The sequence below is a fragment of the Anser anser genome, assembly GCF_964211835.1.
Source record: "Anser anser genome assembly, chromosome: 11".
Taxonomy (NCBI): domain Eukaryota; kingdom Metazoa; phylum Chordata; class Aves; order Anseriformes; family Anatidae; genus Anser; species Anser anser.
In genome coordinates, this window is record NC_139732.1 from 14,035,634 (window position 1) to 14,055,940 (window position 20,307).

At 40.1% G+C, this 20,307-nt stretch overlaps 2 protein-coding genes across 19 annotated transcripts in view; one reads left to right on the forward strand and one right to left on the reverse strand.

The window, feature by feature from the left end:
* CHST8 (carbohydrate sulfotransferase 8) overlaps positions 1 to 3,412 on the forward strand; it is a 131,524-nt gene extending 128,112 nt beyond the window's left edge. For all 4 annotated transcript variants that reach the window (XM_083794731.1, XM_083794730.1, XM_083794732.1 and 1 more), the window contains one exon: positions 945 to 3,412. In XM_083794731.1, the coding sequence (XP_083650857.1) occupies positions 945 to 2,093 (1,149 nt within the window). In that variant the 3' untranslated portion in view covers positions 2,094 to 3,412. The remainder of the gene's footprint in view (positions 1 to 944) is intronic.
* The window catches only part of LOC310879852 (uncharacterized protein), a 216,968-nt gene that overhangs the window by 184,859 nt on the left and 11,802 nt on the right, over positions 1 to 20,307 (reverse strand). The gene's annotated exons all lie outside the window — the stretch shown is intronic.

The window sequence follows — 20,307 nt, forward strand, 5'->3', positions numbered from 1 at the left end:
AACTTCAGTCGCAGAGGCACAGACTTGTAGACAGGGATTTAGTTCAGCTGCTTTGAGGAGCAGGAAGTGATGGAACATATGCGGGCTGTGTGCCAAAAATAGTATTAACCAGGGAGATCCGCCTGATGAAAGAGACCAGGTTCCTGAAAGCTCGTACCATAGACCCACATTGCTTACTGCTTTCACTCCCCTACTCCCACTCACAGCTTCATTCTGACTCCTCCTTGCTGCTCATCAAGTCTTAATTGCTCTGGTCCCAAACTCATCTCACTCGTCTCCCTTTGGGTTCCCTATCCATGCTGTTTTCACCAAGTCCTCTGCCTCTCCACAAAGCCTCCATCTTCTCACTGCAGTCCTTTTTGCTTCCTTCTTCCTACTCTTGTTCCCTGCACATCCTCACACCACATGCACCATTACCCTCCCTCCCTACCATCAGCCCCGGAAGGCTTTACTCTGTGCACAACAGCCCTCGGTGCAAAGAGAGCCTAAAGAAAGAGCGGGGGATGAGGGGGAACAAAGCAAATAAAACAGATGTGTGTTTTATTGGCTGTTTATTTATTTACTGTCTGTTTTAAAACAGACAACAGGCAGTCTGGAATAATTAAATAAGTCCTCAAAATATACTGAAATTTCCACAAGAAGTATTTAAGACAGCATATCTAAGACAAAAATCTATCAAAACCTAGGTGCAGACACCACACAAAATATAGTAAAACCCAAATCTGAACGGCACTTTACCAGCTCAGGTTCATCTCAACCTTTGGATTGAACATAAGCACAGGGCAAGACAAGAAAAGTCACTAACCAGCGTGTGAGCACAGCACCGAGGACTCTCGGCAATGCACTCCGAGCTGTATGAATAGATCTACATTAAGTTGCACAAGCTGTTAATAGTGACAAACAGTTTCTCATTTAGTAACATCTTTCATCTATTTTTCCATCAGGACTGCATTTCCAGCAATAACCGGGATAGAAGATTAAGAAAAAATACTGCAGATGGAATAGTGACGGTAAAGCTGAGCGGTTCATTACACCCAGCTGAAAACGTGCCCACTAAGCTTCAGAGCACAGACAGACGGCAAAGCAGCATAACGTTTGAGAAAGACTACCAACAGCAAGGTGAGGAAATTAATTCTATCAGGCTCCATAAACGGAGGAGGAGATTCGTAATTAAAAAGAGCCCAATCCTGATTTCCATGAACAGCTCCACTCTCAACTTGCCCACACTTAAATCCGAGGACAGGAGTAACAGCAAGTGGAAAAGTCTCTATCAGATACAAAGCGAAAGAAAGCAAATAATGAGGGAAACTTGTTCTAAATACAAGAGTAATAATAGGAGAATAATCACTCCTTACCACGTTTCTAGAATATTTGTAGAAGATAAATACAGAGTTCTGTACTGCGAAGTACCAAAAGCCGGCTGCTCTAACTGGAAACGGGTGCTCATGGTTCTCAACGGGCTGGCTGCTTCCACAAAGGACATCCAGCACAACACAGTGCACTATGGAAACTACTTAAAAAGGCTGGATGGGTTTGATCGCAAAGGAATCTATCACAGGCTCAACACTTACACAAAGATGCTTTTCATTCGTGAACCTTTTGAAAAGCTGGTGTCTGCATTTCGGGACAAGTTTGAACATCCAAACAATTACTATCACCCGGTTTTTGGCAAAGCTATCATTTCCAGGTATCGTGTCAACGCCACCAAAGAAGCACTAAGGACAGGCTCTGGTGTCAAATTTAAAGAGTTCATTCAGTATCTCCTGGATGTACACAGGCCAGTGGGTATGGATATCCACTGGGATCACGTCAATAGGCTTTGCAGCCCATGCTTAATCGACTATGACTTTGTTGGGAAATTTGAAAGTATGGAAGAGGATGCAAACTTCTTCTTGCACCTAATTGGTGCTCCACAAAATTTGACTTTCCCTAAGTTCAAAGATAGGCACTCCAATGAAGAAAGAACTACCACTAAAATTACGCAACAATACTTTGCACAGCTTTCTCCTTCTCAAAGACAACGGAGCTATGACTTTTACTATATGGATTATTTGATGTTCAACTACTCAAAACCTTTTGAAGATTTGTATTGATTTGAGAGCTGGGACACTTCCATGATCATATCAGCTGAATTGCATAACAAATCCAGGTGGCTTCTGTTTATATACACTCCTGTTAGTAAAGAATTGGTTGAAGAGCAGGAAAACAAACTCAGAACATAAATGGTTAGTGATGTTTACACCTTCACCTTAAATGCCTCCTTTTTCAAATCATTTTTCTATAATTTCTCCATGTGAAGTGTATGTATATACATGTGTAATACTATACGTCAGGGCTCCCAAATAAAGCAGATAATTTTCCATGCTGGTGTGGCTTGTGTTTGCACTGGGAGGACAGTTTGAAACTGAATTCAATGCAGGTGACAGCTCTACAGTGGAGCCAATATTTTAAGGTCTTCACTATTCAGAAAAGCAAGTCTTTGAAAGTTACAAGGTAGCAAGAAAAAAAATACACTAAGAAATATGTATCTTTCATCAAATTCTGCAAAGCATGAAGCCACACAACGAACAGGCATATTTGAAGTTGGTCATACAGCGATTTTCTCCTAACTTATGAATATGAGGAAAGTATCACACTATTCAAAAGCATTGGTGAAGACAACTAATACTCAGTCACCATGCGAGTGCAGTATTAAACCAGATGTTGCAATTCAGGGAGAGAGGATGTGTTTCCCCCCCTTCAGTATTTCCCTTACCGCAGATTCATCTGCAAGCAGATAAAATGCAGGAAAACATTTGCATCTTTATGCATGTTATTAAGATTCTTTTAATCCTTTGCATTAACATAAATCTCTGGTTTAATCTTTATAGTCACCAAGAGTATCACATCTTTCCTTTATAGTAACAAGCAGGAGTAAATGCAACTTCCTGTCCAACAAGATAATTCTTTTCTTCGCTGCAAACAATTCATACTATTTCAGTAACAATTACATTTGATGTCACAAGCCGAAAATATTCCAGGTAGTGTAGTTCAGCTATTTGTTTTCTATACTTCACAGGAGACATTTTTATCTAGCAGAAGTCTCCTGTGAGAATCAAATACCAGACCTTCTACTGCTTTTGTAAGTCTTCACACCAACTCTGTATATGGTATCCTTGTCTACATGTTCTTTAATCACTTGAAATAAATTATTTCAACAGTTAAGTTAGAAGGCCATATTAGAACAAGTCATAAACTCTACAGTAATGCCAAACTTGAATGCCTCGGTTACTTCTATAGTTTACATTTTGCAACCAAGATCAGAATTCCACCAAAACCTGCACCGTACAAGTGTACGAACAGCTAAGAAACAGTTGTTTCCAGATAGTTTTGTAATTATAGGACCAAATCAATAAAATTTTATTCATACAAATAGTTTCATGCATCACAAGTATTTATATCCCATGTCATTTTTGCTTTGTAAAACTTTAGTAGGCAAAAATATGGTTCAAAAATTGTTTGTATTGAGAATTTGCTGACAAATGCTTCACATAACTGACATCAGAATTTCATTCGTACAAACCTGTTCTGCTCAGAGAAGGGCTGTGTGTGTTAGGAAGGTAACTTGCACTGTTCCACAAAGTCAGTTACCATTCGTCTCTGCCTCCTGCTCCTCATCACTGCCTTGCTGCTGCAGCTAGCCTCCTGTCCTCCTTTCCACCCACTCAGATGCTCAATGTGCTCACATGACCAGGGAACAGCCTTTTCAAAGTAATTTTTTGTTAACCCAAAATAGGCTGGAGGCTACTCACCTGGGCTGTTCTGTCAGATCACACTGAGGGATATTTGGGGGAAAATTAGGCACTTTAACCTCTTCTAGTGCAGAGGAAAGCATCTATTTTGCTAGTGGTGGAAGGGTTTTTTGTGCATAGTCAAGAACACCACTGGGAATTTGAGTTATGCCATCCTTATTTAATATTAGGCGCTCTAAGAAGTTGTGGTATTCAAGTAGTATAATTTATATACCTGTAGGTAAGGAAGGCACAAAGGCACCCAAACAAGGAAGGGGTATAATAAATATCTCAGCCCTCAGTTTATTTTTCAGGGTCTGATTTTATAAGCTACCAAAGCAGGATGGTCTACCAGGGCACAGCACGTTAGCACTGCTCCTGCAGGCTAGCACCAAACTCGCTCAAGCCAGCGAGTGAGCTTCCACTGAGGGAAGAGCCACAGTTGCCCTTACTCCAGCACTACTGCAGCAGAAGAGAACATGCAGGCTCATAGTTTATCTCCATGATGCGGCCTAAGCAAAGCTAGAAAGAATTTACATTCAGCCCTCTGCTAGTTTTACAGACTTCCGAGGGAAATATTAAAGAACTTAAAACTACAGCTAGATTCATAGAGACCTGACTTTCTCCCCCTACTTCCTCCTCCCTCACCCCAGGTTTTCACCTTAGTCTACATATGCACACAAATGGGTAGAGCCACAAGGTCATGTTTACACCTGAAAGACTTTGGTGGTAAATTCACACAAAGTGCTCACTGTATAAGTGGAGAAAAAAAATACCCACAAAATTGCCTTTCTTATATCAAGATCTGGTGCTTTTTCTACCCCCAAGTGCTTTTTCATTCCCCCAAGTCTACTTCACTTAAAAACCTGTACTACTGCAACAGAAGCTAATGGCACCGAGGGGAATAAAGTTTTTAATGACAAATGAAGATGTAGGTTTTGGCAAGATTTTATTTTAAACAATCATTTGTTAGCCCAGATAAAGAGAAACTTAAATGATTTGTGGGCTTACGGCAAGCTGTATGTAGGGGGAGGTGAATAACTTACAGAGAGAGAAAGTCCACTTTTTCAAAGTTCAAATGCTCTCATTTTTGACAGACACAGAGAATAAGAAAGGTCCAAATGCACAGGCTGCTTGTACTGCACAGTACATTAATGCTTCATTTCTTTGTAGTTTTATCTCCCATTTGGGCAATGCCATTACTGACAATAGAACCATGAGCACACATCACATAGATCCATGCATAATCATCTATTTACATACATGCATACAAAGGACATGGAAAATCTGTGCAAATAAATTATACTAAAGGTATCTAATAAAAGAAAAACTTTGGTGCAAGAAAACATATATTAGTCGAAATATCTCCTCCATACATAAACTATAAAATGACTACAGGGAATGTCAAACATTCATTGCCTATTAAACAGTTGATCTTTGTTTCTTTGAGCAATAATACAAGTCAGGCCAGCTCAAGTAGTGCAACATTATCTGGAATTCTGGATAAAAAGTTTAATTATTGCTATTATAGGCACTGGTTACTTGAAATCACTGCATTGACAGACATTTTCTTCCTCCCAGCAAGAAATCACACAGGTAGCTGGGCACAGTCCAACCAAACACTTGGAAAAGAAACAATCATGCAAATCGCAGCCTAATCTATTCGCTTTAATTCCAGTGACACCAGAACAGCAGCATCTGCATGAAGCAGTAGGTTTTTTTTTTTTTTTCCCTTCAGAGCACAACATGAGAGACAAGTCACAGCACAGCCTGTTTGAGCTGATATTGCTTCAAGGGATTATTTTCAGGTTGGCGTTATTTGTGGTGACTTCAAAGCCTCAGCAGGCACCTGAACACACTTGAACAATGACTTGGGAAGTGTCCTGGGCTTCATATGGCAAGATGCATGTAATTACTTTTCATCCCAAGAAGGCAGCTACTGGTTAAGAAGGGTGAGCAGTTTTCTTAGCTTTCAGCAATGGTGCCTACTAGACAAGCCTATAAACAGACACCTCTAATGACTTCCAGCACGATATGCTGGAGTCCTGTATGAGACACATTTTACAACAGTTACACTCGTGACAATTGATACCTGCCACCGGTAAGTCGCTTTTGCCCAAATTTCTCAGACCTATCCATTCAAATAAAGGTGACGAAAATGAAACTACCATGTGTCTAGCTGCATGTTTAAAGTTTTAAGAATGGCAGGCACTCACAAGTTCCACTTTCCAATTAAATCCTCAAGTATGTGGAAGTGTTATATGCTGGGGTGGTAAGGACAAAACAGCATAGAACATACTGACACCAAACGGGAAGACAGACATGATTAAGCCTTGCTTATTGCAACCACGCTATTTGGATAACGTATTATGAAGCAACTAACACAGTTAATTGTGACTCATGCCAGAGAATAAAAGTTTGCTTTATGACTAGTCTAATAGAAACATTCAGCCTTTAAAATTGTGTTTTCTGATCTGGTTTAATGAAGGACTCTAAATAATTAGTTTAAAAATAACACTTTTGGAAGTCCCATGCCTACACCTAACTCAACAAACAATTAACTGACATGTAGAAAGAAGCATAGATATGCAACACCTTCCACGTGGGCAAGTCTTTAAATGGCATTTTCCAGGCAGGTTGCACCACGGTGAGTTTTAGCCAGCTGCATAAGTAAGTTCTTTCATGTTCTACAATCAGCACCATTTTTGCCACCAGCTTTTTTTTTTTTTTTTTAAACAAGCTGAAGACAATTGAACAGAACTGCAGCGGAAATCAATTTTTCCATTACATACCTACCTCGTGTGAGACTTGAATTCTTCTATTACAATATTGCTGGCCTTATGTTTCCCATTCTGCTTTATAAGACTATCTGTGATGTTTACTAGCAGTGTCATCATTTTTTCTTGGAGCTTAAGATTATGCTGTCAACTTAAGAAAAATGAAAGAGGCTTTCACAATCCAACTTTTCCACAGTTATTTTCCCTATCTAGGATTCCTGTCCAGATTTATTTTCACTTAATACAGGAAATTTCCTCTCAACATATCCAAATATAAGTAATGTCACCAGCTGCAAAAGGTGTTAAGATTATGTTCAAGCAGAGGGAGCAGCAGCATGGGAAGCAATGGCCTAAGGCGACTGCATTATAAGAGCTTGTCCCAACCCATTAAACACTAGTGGAGGTGGCTCCTTTGCTAACAAATGGAAGCTCCAGGCTACAGTTCACCTTCAGATACAGAGATATAGACTAATGTACATTTGGATCACAAGAACAAGTTATTTTATCATTGTTTTAAGTGTACATTCAGTCAGCATAACCATTTCTGGGTACCACGATGTAGCCACAGAAGTCACACGAAGGTGATGCCAGCCTGGGTATAGATGCACACACTGAGGACCATAGGGCACGGTTTTAGCTGTCTGTTTCTATAAAAGGTCAAACAGCTGAACTGTTTCTACAGTCTTCATTCACAACAACACTTGTACACCCAGTAGTAGTCACTGAGCATACTAATGCTTAGGGCAGGTAACTGGGAGAGTTGGCCTACTATTTATCAGGTCTAACTCAAGTTATCTGACTGATATTGGATCTTTTTTCCTACAACTGCTCTGCACATATCTCCCCATATCTGCTGCTGAGAAATATTCAGCTATTCCTCACACCAATGTGATCATTAGGGTTTTTCCATGGAATTTCATTCATTGAAATCAAAGCCCTATTTTTAATTAATCTCTAGCAACAGCAAGGGTCTTAGCTGGATTTTTGTTTTGTTTTGTTTTTTCCAGTAATATCTCCATTTATATCAGAAAAAGAAACTTAGTAACAAAAGTCAGTCAACACAGCACAGGAAATCTGAACAACAGAAAATACAGCAAGAGGCTACAATATTTATACAGCCTAACATGAGAGTCCTCCACTGAAATCCATACGGACATGAATCTTGCCCAAGTGACACTGCATATACTCATCAAGGTGATGCTGTCTTTATAAATCATGCATACAGTGACCATTTCAAGCAGTGCAGCAGACATGAGACAGGTTATCAATCTGACAATTTATCCATGTTTATCTCTGCACAAAAGGATTTTATTTTTATCATATAAAATTAGCCTGAGAACTTCATTAGATCACTCCACCAAAATCGAATATCAGGTGCATATTACAGTCTGTGGAGCCCAGAAAGCAGGTCATTAACAAAAGCATTTACCTCGGAGCTCTTTCATAGGGAGATTCAAAAATAGCCATTTGGAATGAAAAACAGAGCCTAGCCATATTTGACCAAAAGTCACTGCTCAAAAGCATTCAAGAATGAACTGTAATGAATGAATTGTAAAATCAATTTTAGTAAAATCCACGAGAAAGGGATGGTATATACAACCTGAAACTCTGGAGATTTGATTACAGGAAGGACAAAGAAACAAAATACAAGGCCAGCGAAATTCTATTAAACTCTTTTAAAAAAAGAAACACTCCATGTTTTTATTTCAGCACTACTAGTTCCAAAATAGCATCATGACACTGATCTACACATTTTGCCCAATGCTAACTGGACCACCATTACCCAGTTGCTCTGAAGTAACCAAGTTGAAAAGAAAAACAACTTGCTAAAGCTGTATCTGGGTAAGGCAATTGTGAAGATGGTGAGAAAAAAATATTTTGACCCATGCCAAAGTGACAGCAAGTTCAGTTAACTTGTTACAGTCAGGCTAAACAGGCTGCACATAGCTCTGACTGCACAGGAGAGGCCGGCAGAGTCAATAACAAAACATTGTCATTTTGGACTAGCAAGACACTGAAGACAAAATTCAGCTCACACTGAAGGTGGTACATACTCAAGTGTTGCATCTCTGATGAAACTGATTTCCAAATGAATGGGTTTTCATTGGTATCTGGACACTCCAATTAACTTAAAGGGCTTCGTAGTGACAGTTTAATTCAGTGACAAATGAGTTCAGTTACACTGGTGCAGTTTAGTTGAACCCTTGCCCCCTCCCTTGGAAGATGCATTTTTAGTTATTTTCCAGAAAGCTACATTGCCCAGAAAGGTCCCAAATAGCATATGCCATTTATCCATTTTCTACCCTTTTCCACAAGAAGCTATTTCTCCCTCACTGCTCACATAAACTATGAGAAACTGATATCCAAAGTTACCATAAGGACTTGTTTTGAACACCTTCTCCCATTCCCAAGAAACCATAGCTTCAGCCTCAGAAATAAGTTTCCTTGCAAATCCATCTGGTTTGGCAAAACAAGCTGGAGTAACACCTTCCAAATCCCTGGGCTTCCCAATCCAACTGACTTTCATAGAATGGTTTGGTTTGGAAGGGACTTTTAAAAATTGTGTAATCCCTACCCCCTGCCATAGGCATGGACACCTCCCACCAGACCATGTTACTCCAAGCCCCATCCAGCCTAGCCTTGAACACTGCCAGGGATGGGGAACCCACAGCTGCTCTGAGCAACCTGTTCCAGTGCCTCACCAGCATCACAGTGAAGAATTTCTTCTGTATATCTAATCCAGAACGACTCTCTTTCAACTTAAAGTGTTACCCGCCCTGTCCTATCACTACCCAGCCTTGTAAAAGGTCCTTCTCTGGCTTTCTTGTGGGCCCTCCTCTAGGTACTGGAAGGCCACTATAAGGTCTCTCCGGAGCCTTCTCTTCTCCTGACTGAACAATCCCAAGTCTCTCAGCCTATCTTCATAGGAGAGGTGCTCCAGCCATCTGAGAGTCTTCATGGTTTAACATGTCATAAATATATGACCTGAAACAGGCCTGCCAGCTTTGAAAGTCTGTGTTCATAACATGGACACACATTCTGTGAGTGCAATTAACATCTGTGAAGATACTCAGCCTCACAAACCCAAGTTTGTGGAAGAAATGCTAATGCAAATTCAAGTATATACATCTGCACTTCAGTTCTGCCTTCATTGAGTGTTTGATTGGTAATTAAGGCATATTTGGTTCCAGAGATATAGGAGAAAAAACTCAATTCCCAAAGGAAGACATCAAATCTATGCCCAAGGTTATTAATCACACTGCCACTAATTGTATATAAAGTATCTTTACCCCCTCCAAATTTTTTTTCTTTAAATATTATGGGATTTTAAATGTGTCACAATATTCTGGATATCTTGATTAGATCTCCTTTAATATACTGCCTCAATAATTTGTAATTTATTTAACACCACTATAAATCTCACAGAAATGAAGAACTCTTACTAATCATTAAGATTAAGTAGAATTTTTAGCCTGACTAAACTAGCAACACAATTTGATAAGGAGGATTTTTTTTTTTAAACTGCCTTTCTTTTTTACTGCCTTCTTGTAATTAAAGTTTCAACCAGGGTCCCATTAGGCTGATACTGCTCCCCCTGTGAATCAGATAGACCCTCAAGTCTTCACATTTTCAGAGTTAAGTCTCACTGGTAACTAACATAGGGGAAGATTTTGACTAAATCAAATGAGAACTCAAAGATTAAAAACCTAAGGAATTTTGCTCCTCATTGACATTTAATAAATTTTCTACATCATTTCCCCCCAATCCATTAAGATCACATGCCCTCACAAAACACCACTTTACAAGATTACTTTGCAGGGAAAAGTAGAAACTTGCACCTGTAGCCCCTGCATTCAAGTCAGGTAGCCAAAAATGCATCCAGGCCCACTACAGATGCCCTCATTCAGTGGTCCCTTAAGAGGGTGCAGAACCCGTCCCAAGCAGAAAGCCAGTTACAGGGCGAAAGGAGGGGGAGAGCTATGCAGGGCCCCTGCACAAAGGAAGAAATTGCTTCGGAGAAGCATTACGGGATCCACCCAAAGGGAGAACGCACTACCCCACCTTTGGGCAGCTCCACCAGGACTGGTCCTGCAGCAGCACCGCTTTGTGTGTTCCTCTCAGCTACAGAAGTTATTTTTCCTGGTAAGACAGATGGATACCTGGATGCAGGCAATGACAAAAAGTGATGCTGCTACTTTAAAAATATGTAATAGCTTGGTACATAGCTTTTTAAAATATATAAAGAAGCTTTTATCAAATACCTTGAAACAAGCACTAACTTTGATCAAAGAAAGCTCTTCAGCAAGCACTAGCTTAAAAAGGACACTGCACCTTTTACCCTATTCAATACCATAGCAGCGTGAAATCTTGCAGTATTTACCATAAAACAGGAACACCAGTGTGTACAGCATTTGGTCAGCTATGGAGTTTACCATCACCGGTTTTGTTGATTTTCTCCCAAGGACTGAATAACTAATACTGTTGTAAGAGACAGACCAGACAAAGGGAAAGAAAATCAAAGCACCAAATGGAGAAGAGGTAGAAATCCACCTATACCAGCTCTGCCTGCAAAGTTAACTTCCTGCTTAGAGAAAGGTTCCCCCTTTTATTCCCTTCTGAAGAATTCACTATAGCTTACTGCCATAGGCAAGATTTCATACTCAGTAGAAGAACAATTCTGATGCTCTATAGGCAGTCTTATGTATCTTGTCCCAATATATTTCTATTGCATCCCAATGCCTGCCTGTAACATCAAAGGATAAGGACGTTTAATTATGTAGGTGATCTGGTGACAGAAAGGTATAAACTAGCCATATAAGACATCTTGCTGCAGTTTTAATATCTGCAGACCTCCATATTCCTATTTTGGAAAGATAAAATACCTTGGTGGGGAAAAAAATATGATTTTAAGATCTACTTAAATTCCTTGACCAAAATTATTTAAGTTATGGCACCTCATAAAGCTATTATCCAGTAAACAAACAAAAAACACTTTTTTTTTTAATAGCCTGTTTTTCAGAAAGAAAAAAGTGATGCTGCCTTCATTTGAAAGTGCACAAGAAGCTTAAGTTACTCCCCATTACAGACTACAGAACTGCTTCAAAGATTAAAGTTACACAGACAAGGTCATCTGAAGTACAATTGAAAGTGTAATAAAAATTAAGCAGTTGGATTAGTTCCCACAACATAAAAAAACACAATAAAGTTTGTCTGAGATCAACAGCCGCAAACCCACCTAGGGGCATCAAGGCAAGAACCATCCCAGCAAGAAACTATTTGTTTCTCTGCGGACTGAATTCAATTCTAAGCAAGTATCACCATCCATTCCTCCCGCCACCATTTACAATGGTTCTTTACACCACATTGCATTTCAAGCATAAATGTCAATGAAAGCACGCACTGGTTTTGGCCAGGTTAGAACTAATTTTCTTCATAGTAACCTGCAGGGTGCTGTGCTTTGGACTGTGGCCCAAAGTAGTGATGATAACATGGGATGTTTTAGCCACTGCTGAACAGTGCTTGCACAGCCTCAAGGCTGCCTGTTTCTCACACTGCCCTGCCAGTAAGTAGGCTGGGGTACACAAGACGGTAAGAGAAGACAACCAGGACAGCTGACCCAAACTGACCACAGAGATACTCCATTCCATATGGTATGCTCAGCAATAAGAGCTGGGGAAAAGAGGAGGAAAACGGGGCAGGAGGGGCATATGTTGAGTGTCATCGTGTTTGTCTTTCCAAGTAACCATTACACATGATGAAGCCCTTCTTTTCAGGAAATAGCTAAACATCTGCCTGATGAGATGTAGCAAGTGAATTCCGTGTTTTGCTTGCACAAGCAGCTTTGCTTTATTTATTAAACTGTCTTTATCTCAATCCACAAGCTTTCTCAGGTTTACCCTTTCTGATTCTTTTCCCCATTGCAGTGATGGGGAGCGAATGAGTGGCTGTGTGGTGCTTAGCTGCTTACTGGGCTTAACCCACTACAAAACATCAGAAATTCTGCAAATGGCTACAGATGGCACAAGGCCACTTGAACAATGCACTTATTTACACAAATCACTCAGATATGCAAGGACTTAATACAATAAGAAAATGGTCATTCAATTCAAGTACCCGAGCTACTGCTCGCTTCCATTTCAACGTGTCACTTGAAGTGCCATTTATTCTTGGGAAGTCAGAGCTTCTCAAAACTTGAAAAAAAAAAATCAACATTCATATGAGACAAAATACCAGAAGTTTACTGCAACAACAACATGCTACACTAGTAGGAAGCAATCTAGTAGTCAGCTCTATTTTGACCACTGATCTTTTCAAGTGCAACATAAGCCCAATTTTCAGTAGTGAAAAAGAAAAATAAACCACACCTTCCTATTTTTCATTAGCAGGTACCTACTCAGTCCTCCAGGACACATCTCTCAAAATGCATTACCATCCTCCTACTGCAACCTTTTACTCAGCTGCCATTCAACCTTACGAAACAAAAGACCTTTCTGAAATAAAAACAGGAAAACACACCAGACAAATTAAGATTTTTCTTATCCATATAGAGTTCACCACATTGTAATATGCTACCACCTTAGCGTGCTGTCCTGTTGTTTCCATTTAATTCTTGTCATACTCTATAGTGGCACTTCTTTTACCTAGTTGTGATACTAACAGTATTTTCCCCTCAGACAGATTAAGTTTAAATATCTGTCTCGGAGGAGGTAGCCTTTCATTTGAAAACTAGAAACATTAGTCTGCATCTCAAGCAATAGCGGTAGCAAGTTTAAAAAAAATCTTATCCTCCTTAAGCTTTCTCCGTGTTTTTGAAAGATCTGGCAGCTGCCCAAGAGGGAAAAAGTGTCCCAATAATAGAGGCTGTGCTGCTGGAATATGTCATTTCTAAAACTGTTGATCATTAGCAAAACACCATAGATCAGGATCTTTTTAACCAGCAGCATTAGAATAACTTGAGAGGGTGACTAAAGCCAGCGAACAGAGTTTTCCCCATAATTACTGAAAAATGAAACTAATTTCTTTTCACCCTGGATATCTTTTACCTCTTGCCAGAAGCATTAATACAGAATATGGATGTTAATAATGAGGACAGTAGGAACTGGAAGTGTTTTAAGATAAAGGCTGACTTTTTAATGGTGTTCATGTGTAGTGTAGCATGCCATATAATTAATACAACTCTTTTACCAATTCAGAATGTGTACTTCTCTATACAGATCTGCAGTTCTGAAGATATTTATTGCAACACTTAGCCATTTTGCATTCTCTTATCTCAGATGATTAAATACTTTGGATGAAGTTATAATAATGCAGCTTTCATTTGTTTTCTAATGCTTTCTACTTTCCAAATATAATATAGCTAGACTCCCCCTGTACACATGCTTTCAGACCTGTACAAAGACTGGCAGTCTCACTAAATCTTTACTGTCTTAGTATTCAGCTGATCTGAATCACAGCAAGTCTTCTCCCCTCCCAAGTTTCCTTGTCGAGAAAAAAACTGAGATGCAATATTGCCACTTCCCTTATTTCTCCTCAATTACTTTTAAGTTAGATTTGAGCAAAACCTACAGTTTCATAGCATTGTTGTTCAGGGGAGGAAAAAAGAAAACACTCTTCAGTTATATTCCACAGGCAAACTAAGATTAATAACCAGCCAGTCTTCTCTTTGACCCTCTGTTATTAACTCTGCTCCAGCTCCCAGAATGTTCAGGGAAGTCCACATACTAACTGAATCGAGGATTTAATCTGTTTCTTTTCATCTAAGAATACGTGGTTGCACAGCTTTAGAAGAGATACTTATGATTATTTTATCTTTCAGAATACTTTTTCCTAATGATGGCAATCTCACCACTATCTGCCACCTTGGTCTCTTACGTTCACCTAAGAACTTAAGTCCCAAAATATCTTACAATAACAATAATTTCATGCACTTGAAATATCGCCCTAGCAGAAACAGCAAGAACTTGAATTCATGACAATGGAGGACAGGAAAGATATAAAAAACATCTTTGGGGAATATTTTCATGTTATCAAGCACAAGCACGAAATCCCTACACATCTAGTGCACTGCAAAGCCAACAGTTTCTAGGAGTGTGCTACAAGCTTCAGCTTGAACTACTCAATCACTTTAGAAAAAAGAATCTGCAAGTGTCCAAATGTATCTTCTGCAAGTGATAACATTTCCATTAACAGTACGGATTGATTGGAAAAATGCCTTCTCTAATTACTCACTAGAGAAGCAAAAGGAGTCCAAACCACAATTCGCAATCAGCTTAAATAATAATTGGACTAATGACTAGGTTAGCTACACAGGAACAGAATCTTGAAGGAACAAAATGAGTGGCCGCAGGATTATCACAGGGGAGTAACTGCTTATCAGCTAGGAGCTGTTGGAAAAAAAACATCTCGTCTGAGAGTTTGGAGAAACTTGTAGCGAAGAGCTGCAGACATCAGGCACCACTTGAAAGAGAGTTAAGTGCATTTGGAACAAAATTACTTTTCATATACCACCAGCCAAAGGATGCAACATCTCCTAAGAGGCCAGATAAGTTTACAAAGACCACCCCCAATAAAAGAGGGGGCTGCAAACACATTGACTTACTTTCTTAACACGCTGCAGCAGGATGAAAGACAAGGAAGGCCTGCAGAGAGACGAACTACCTTGTGAAGATGTCACCTTTAAGATTTATAAAAACATTAAGTTGTGAAGGTTACAAATAAAGAAAAAAGAATGAGTTGCTGCTTTCAAATAAATAAGCAAGTGGAGACTTACATGGGGTAAAACCAATTGGCTTCTGCTTTGTAAGGATTTATGGCTATGAACACACATACAGAGCCATATGCACAACTCTGACAATGCCTGTGGCATGGAGAAACACTCGCAACCTCTGCTCCAAAACACATTTGCTCTTTGTCTATTGCTTCCTGTAAGAGATATAGAACGTTTATTTGCCATTTCTGGCACTGTGGTTTATAGATAGATAGTTGTTAAGCTTCCCAGTAAACAAGAATAAGCACAGCTACAAATCAATGATTTTTTAATCTTCAAAAAGTTCTTGATGTATTAGGGGCTGAATTTTCAACACTTAAGGAATACTCAAAAGGAACTCAAGACTGCAGAAGCATATAAGCATGAATTCCTGATCTCTCCATACACACACAAGTAAAGAGGAAGCCAGGGAGCAGTGCTCAGCTGCAGCCTTCTGCATCCAGTCACTCTCGAAGTGACATGGGCTGAAAAACCCTGGGAACGAAGAGGCAGAAGACAGCTTACATGGCATACAAGTGAAACACTTGTTTTTAATCCTTCTCTGGCTTCCCTATATGCTAGGTAGCTTGCTAACCCCCCAGCAATGTCTCAATAACGCAAGCTTGAGTACTTTAATATTCTATATTACTCGCTTTTTACCAGTTTACACATTAAATGTAAGAGCCCAGGCCTTCATGAGTAAAAGTCAAGCTTCATTTAGTTATTTTTCTCACAGCAATATTCTACTTAGAATGTTGTCCAAAGATACCCAAGTTGGAAGCAGAAAACATCCACCTCTTCCATCTTGCAGTGCCTCACATATTTCATAGTTTGGGCAAGCCCACAACATCAAGCCACAGCATCACCACGTGGTACTCTGCAGCAATGAAACCAGTCCTAGCGCAAGCCAATAAGAACAGAGAGAACCTTCTTTTTGTATGGCGTAATATAAAGGAGATCTTGTGGTTTCAGGACAGAGAAGAGACCCTCCTAAAACTCTCTGATCAGCATGATTTGAACAATAGCCCCCTCCCAGGTCTAGGACAGAGAAAAACTGGGCAGAGGGTGGTGGATGAGGGGACAGAGCACAAAATTGCTCTCCAGAGAGCTGTCACATTTCGACGACTGCCAGGAATTCCTAACAGGCATGGCAGAGCCCAGGCAACCATTTTGCAGAGGTACTTTAATAAGCACCCTAAATAACCCTAATTTCCAAATACCTATAAACACTGTGCATTTTCTGAATGTAGGTATACAACTAGTTCATAATTGAGCAAAGCCCAGCCAGCCCCAGACTGTCAGCAGTGGGTCAGTTTCTTGGGTAGATTGGGCTTAAGGGCAGGTACCGCAGCACAGCTGGAGCTCAGTGAGGGGCTGTGGGAGACATTTATTTCTCCTGACACTGTAACTTACTGTGTCAGTCTCAATGTTATCTGGGTCACTGCTACAAGTTTGTGGCATCAACAGCAGTAGCAGCTCTGCTGGCAGGCTTCCCTTCGGTACCTCCAACAACGTAAAAAGCAGCATTCAGTCCTGACCACTGGAAAACTTAGATTACGAAGTCTAATCAAGGCAAAACTTCAGCCCAGGTTCCAGAGGGAAAAGAATTATCACTGAGCAGTGGCGTAATTAAACCATTTTGGCTGTCAGACATCCAGTGGAGTAGATTGTGCTGCAGCTGCTATTCCATCTCTGACAATAAACTTAGTACATTTGCTTGTTCCTTCCCCTCTCCCTTAATTTTCCTTACAAGCCAGATGTGAAGCAGCAGAACAAACACGCGTTCTAACCTTCCCCCTCCTGCATCCCCACACAGGTTGCGTGGGTGCTGCTGCCTCTAAATCCGCAGCAGAGCCACGAGGCCGGAGCGCCGGAGGGATGTGGTGCTCCTGTGCCGTTTCCATGGCACTGCCAAGGCCTCGGGGCTGAAGCCCTGCTGTCTGCCTTCTCCCGCCCAGCTTGCAGAGACAGAATAAACGTGCTTTCTCAGGGCTACATGGTTATTGTCTTTTTCCTCCAGAGCCATCTCAACACATCGTTCCCATTGTGTTTGCTTTTCCTCGCCATTTCTACTGTCATTAATTAGGCTAGCACTTTATGGAACCACTAACATTTAGGGCTTACCCAATAAAGGAGGCACACAGCAGAAGGTGGTCCCCGTCTCTGAAGAAGCCATGCTAGTACACTGCACATACCACCATGATAATAGAAAAAGCTTAAGTCTCTCAGTTTTCTCATATATTTTTCTTCTCCCATTGGAAAGCATAGGAATTAGGTGCACATGATACAAAAAAACATAAACCTGAAAACTGGGGTTCAGATTTTTGGGTTTTGATTGCTTTTCATTTTAAAAATGTATGGGTATGTTTCAGTAAAAAGAACAAAAAAAATTAAGAAACACTGTATGACTTAGAGAAAAGACCAAGAGTTGTTAATCAGTTGATTAGCAGTGAGACAGTGAAAACACACAGCCATTAAAAATTTACCTGATGACTTTCACCCTCTCTGCTTCCCCCAAAGAGAAAGAAATTCTAACAAGCAAAAAACACTTTCAGGTACAAAATGCCCTACACTTTGGAAAGGAAATAAACATGTATTTGCAAGAATGACCCTCTGCCCTGCTCTCTGGGATGACATTAAAATGGGAATAAAGTCTCAGTGTCCAAATCTAGGTGTGATTAATACAAGATTCAGAGCCAGAGAGAAGGAATTTAGTTGCAAGGAAAATTGGCTGCTCTTTCATCTGAACCTTTCTTCTTTTCAAGAAGATTTTACCTTAAAAGGAAGGGGGAAAAAAAGAAAACTTTGTCATTCCTTTTTCTTCCTTATGACAAGCTGTCACTTCTAGATACGGGAACCGTATCACCATGTTGCTGGAGAGAATATGTGGGGCATGATTTCTCCTTTCCTTTGATATGAAAGAGATTCAAGTAATAAAGAAAGAACTAAGAAGAGTAAAGGAAAAGCAGCTATTTTCAAATAAGCAGAGCCAATGTTATTTTAGTATGACATTCCATGAAGCAACAGTGGCATCCAGTGGTATAGTTCCATAAGCAAGTTTCATATCCAACTTTCACTAACTTTAGTTCTATCAGAAAAATTCTTGCAATAGATTCTTAAGAAACCCTTCCGTTACTCCTCCTCTCCCCTCAAAACTTCCAATTTGATTTTTAGGTTAGATCTAGAGAGTTCTTAAAATAATCAGGCTTCAACTTCACTAAACCTTGTGTTGCTCATTCAGGTCTCCAAGACAGTTAAACTAGAGTAACTGCTCCTTTTTAATAGGACTATTCCTCTACCTACATACCCCCCCAGTAATCTTCTGAAAGCTACTGACTGATGTAACTAGGTTCCCTGAGGGAAAACACAGCCTTGTTCTCTCCCCCCCCCCAAGATAAAACAAACATAAACCAAGCATCTCACGAAGAGACTGAAGCTGGGCCTACATCCAGTCTTCATATGACAGTACAGTAACAGAGTTTAACTGCTTTTAATTGATGTGGTTTCACAACTATGAGTGTGCCTACACAACCTACTTCAAACACACAGAGAAGTGTAATTATTGCCATTCTCACGAGGAAGAGGTAGACTGGGGAAGAACAGCTCAACACTGAACTAAACTAAATGGCACAGGACATACCAGCAACCTCTTTCCCCGAGTCCTCCTTCCACTCAAACTCATTTAGAATATCAGTAAGAACTGACTAATGCACTGCAGTTCTGCTAGCACAGCAGAACAGTGCACTCTTCGGAGTAAACAATGGATTTTACTCATCATGGTACTAAAACGTCACAGTTCACAAGTATCCCCCAGCTTGTGACTCTAGCAATCGGGTTACCTGACGGAGCACGTTACTCGCTCACGGTGATGTTACATGCCCAGTGTGGCTGACCAAGAAGAGGTCAACCACCCCAGCTGGGTCTCTCCCATCTCATTGTTGGGACTGTCCCAGCTGGAACTGGAAGGCTGAAATGCCAGGTTTGTCTTTAGATAATCACTATATGGTTTCCCTGCTAGAGTTGGCCAGTTCCCAAGAAGCGTTATTTGTGAGCGAGCAGGCAAAAACTTGCAGATGGGAGTTTGTCCCCAGATCATGAAAAAGTCACTGTCAGTTGTGATACACAGCTCTTAGAATATATTGTCCTAGCAAATAAAATGCTAACATTAAAATAGAAGAAAAATACAGGAAAAAACAGTACTATCCAAAGGCAATAGGACTTGTGCTTAAGTGGAAAATCCCATACAATTGGGATATGAGTAGGTGAGGTTATGCACTGGAGATGATCTCATCAATCTCTAGCAGTAGTATACCTACTCCTCCACACATCACACAACCCACTTTTAAGCCCCCCTCCCTCCCTCCCGTGAAAGACTGTTTATCATTCACAGATCTTTCCTTCCTGATACTATCTTTCCACCAGATGTCACACTTCTCCTTTATTTCTTGCCTACTCCTGTAGCTGGTAACTTCAAACCCTATCACATAACCTTACACACAGATATATTTGTGCCCTTACTGACCACTTCTACAGAGGATAAATATCAGTCCCTCTAGTTGACTGGCAGTAAAAACAAGGCAGTTAGGCAACAGAACGCCTGCTGCTTTCTGCAACTGTTTGCAGGTCTTATTTAAATAGTAGTGCTTACATCGTCATAACCAGAAAAATCTGAATAACTCTTAGAGTCCAAAAATGCACATTGTTACACATCAGCAGGTTATTTAAGGGGACAAGAATTCCTTCCCAGATGTCATGTTTTTAAACAGGGTCTTTCTTTGTGGTTTTATATTTCAAGTATGTCATTACTTACTCTAAAGGGGAGAAAAATCCATTTACATTGGCCAAATGCACACAAAAGGAACATTATTTTCGAGCCAAAACACCTAAATCCCACATTAAATAAATGCTTTATGGTATGATTTAACCTATCAAAAATGAATTATTTGAACTCAAGGGTATTTTAAACATGAGAGTAAAGTTTGGTCCAATACTGTTATTTTCTGGTATGACCTCT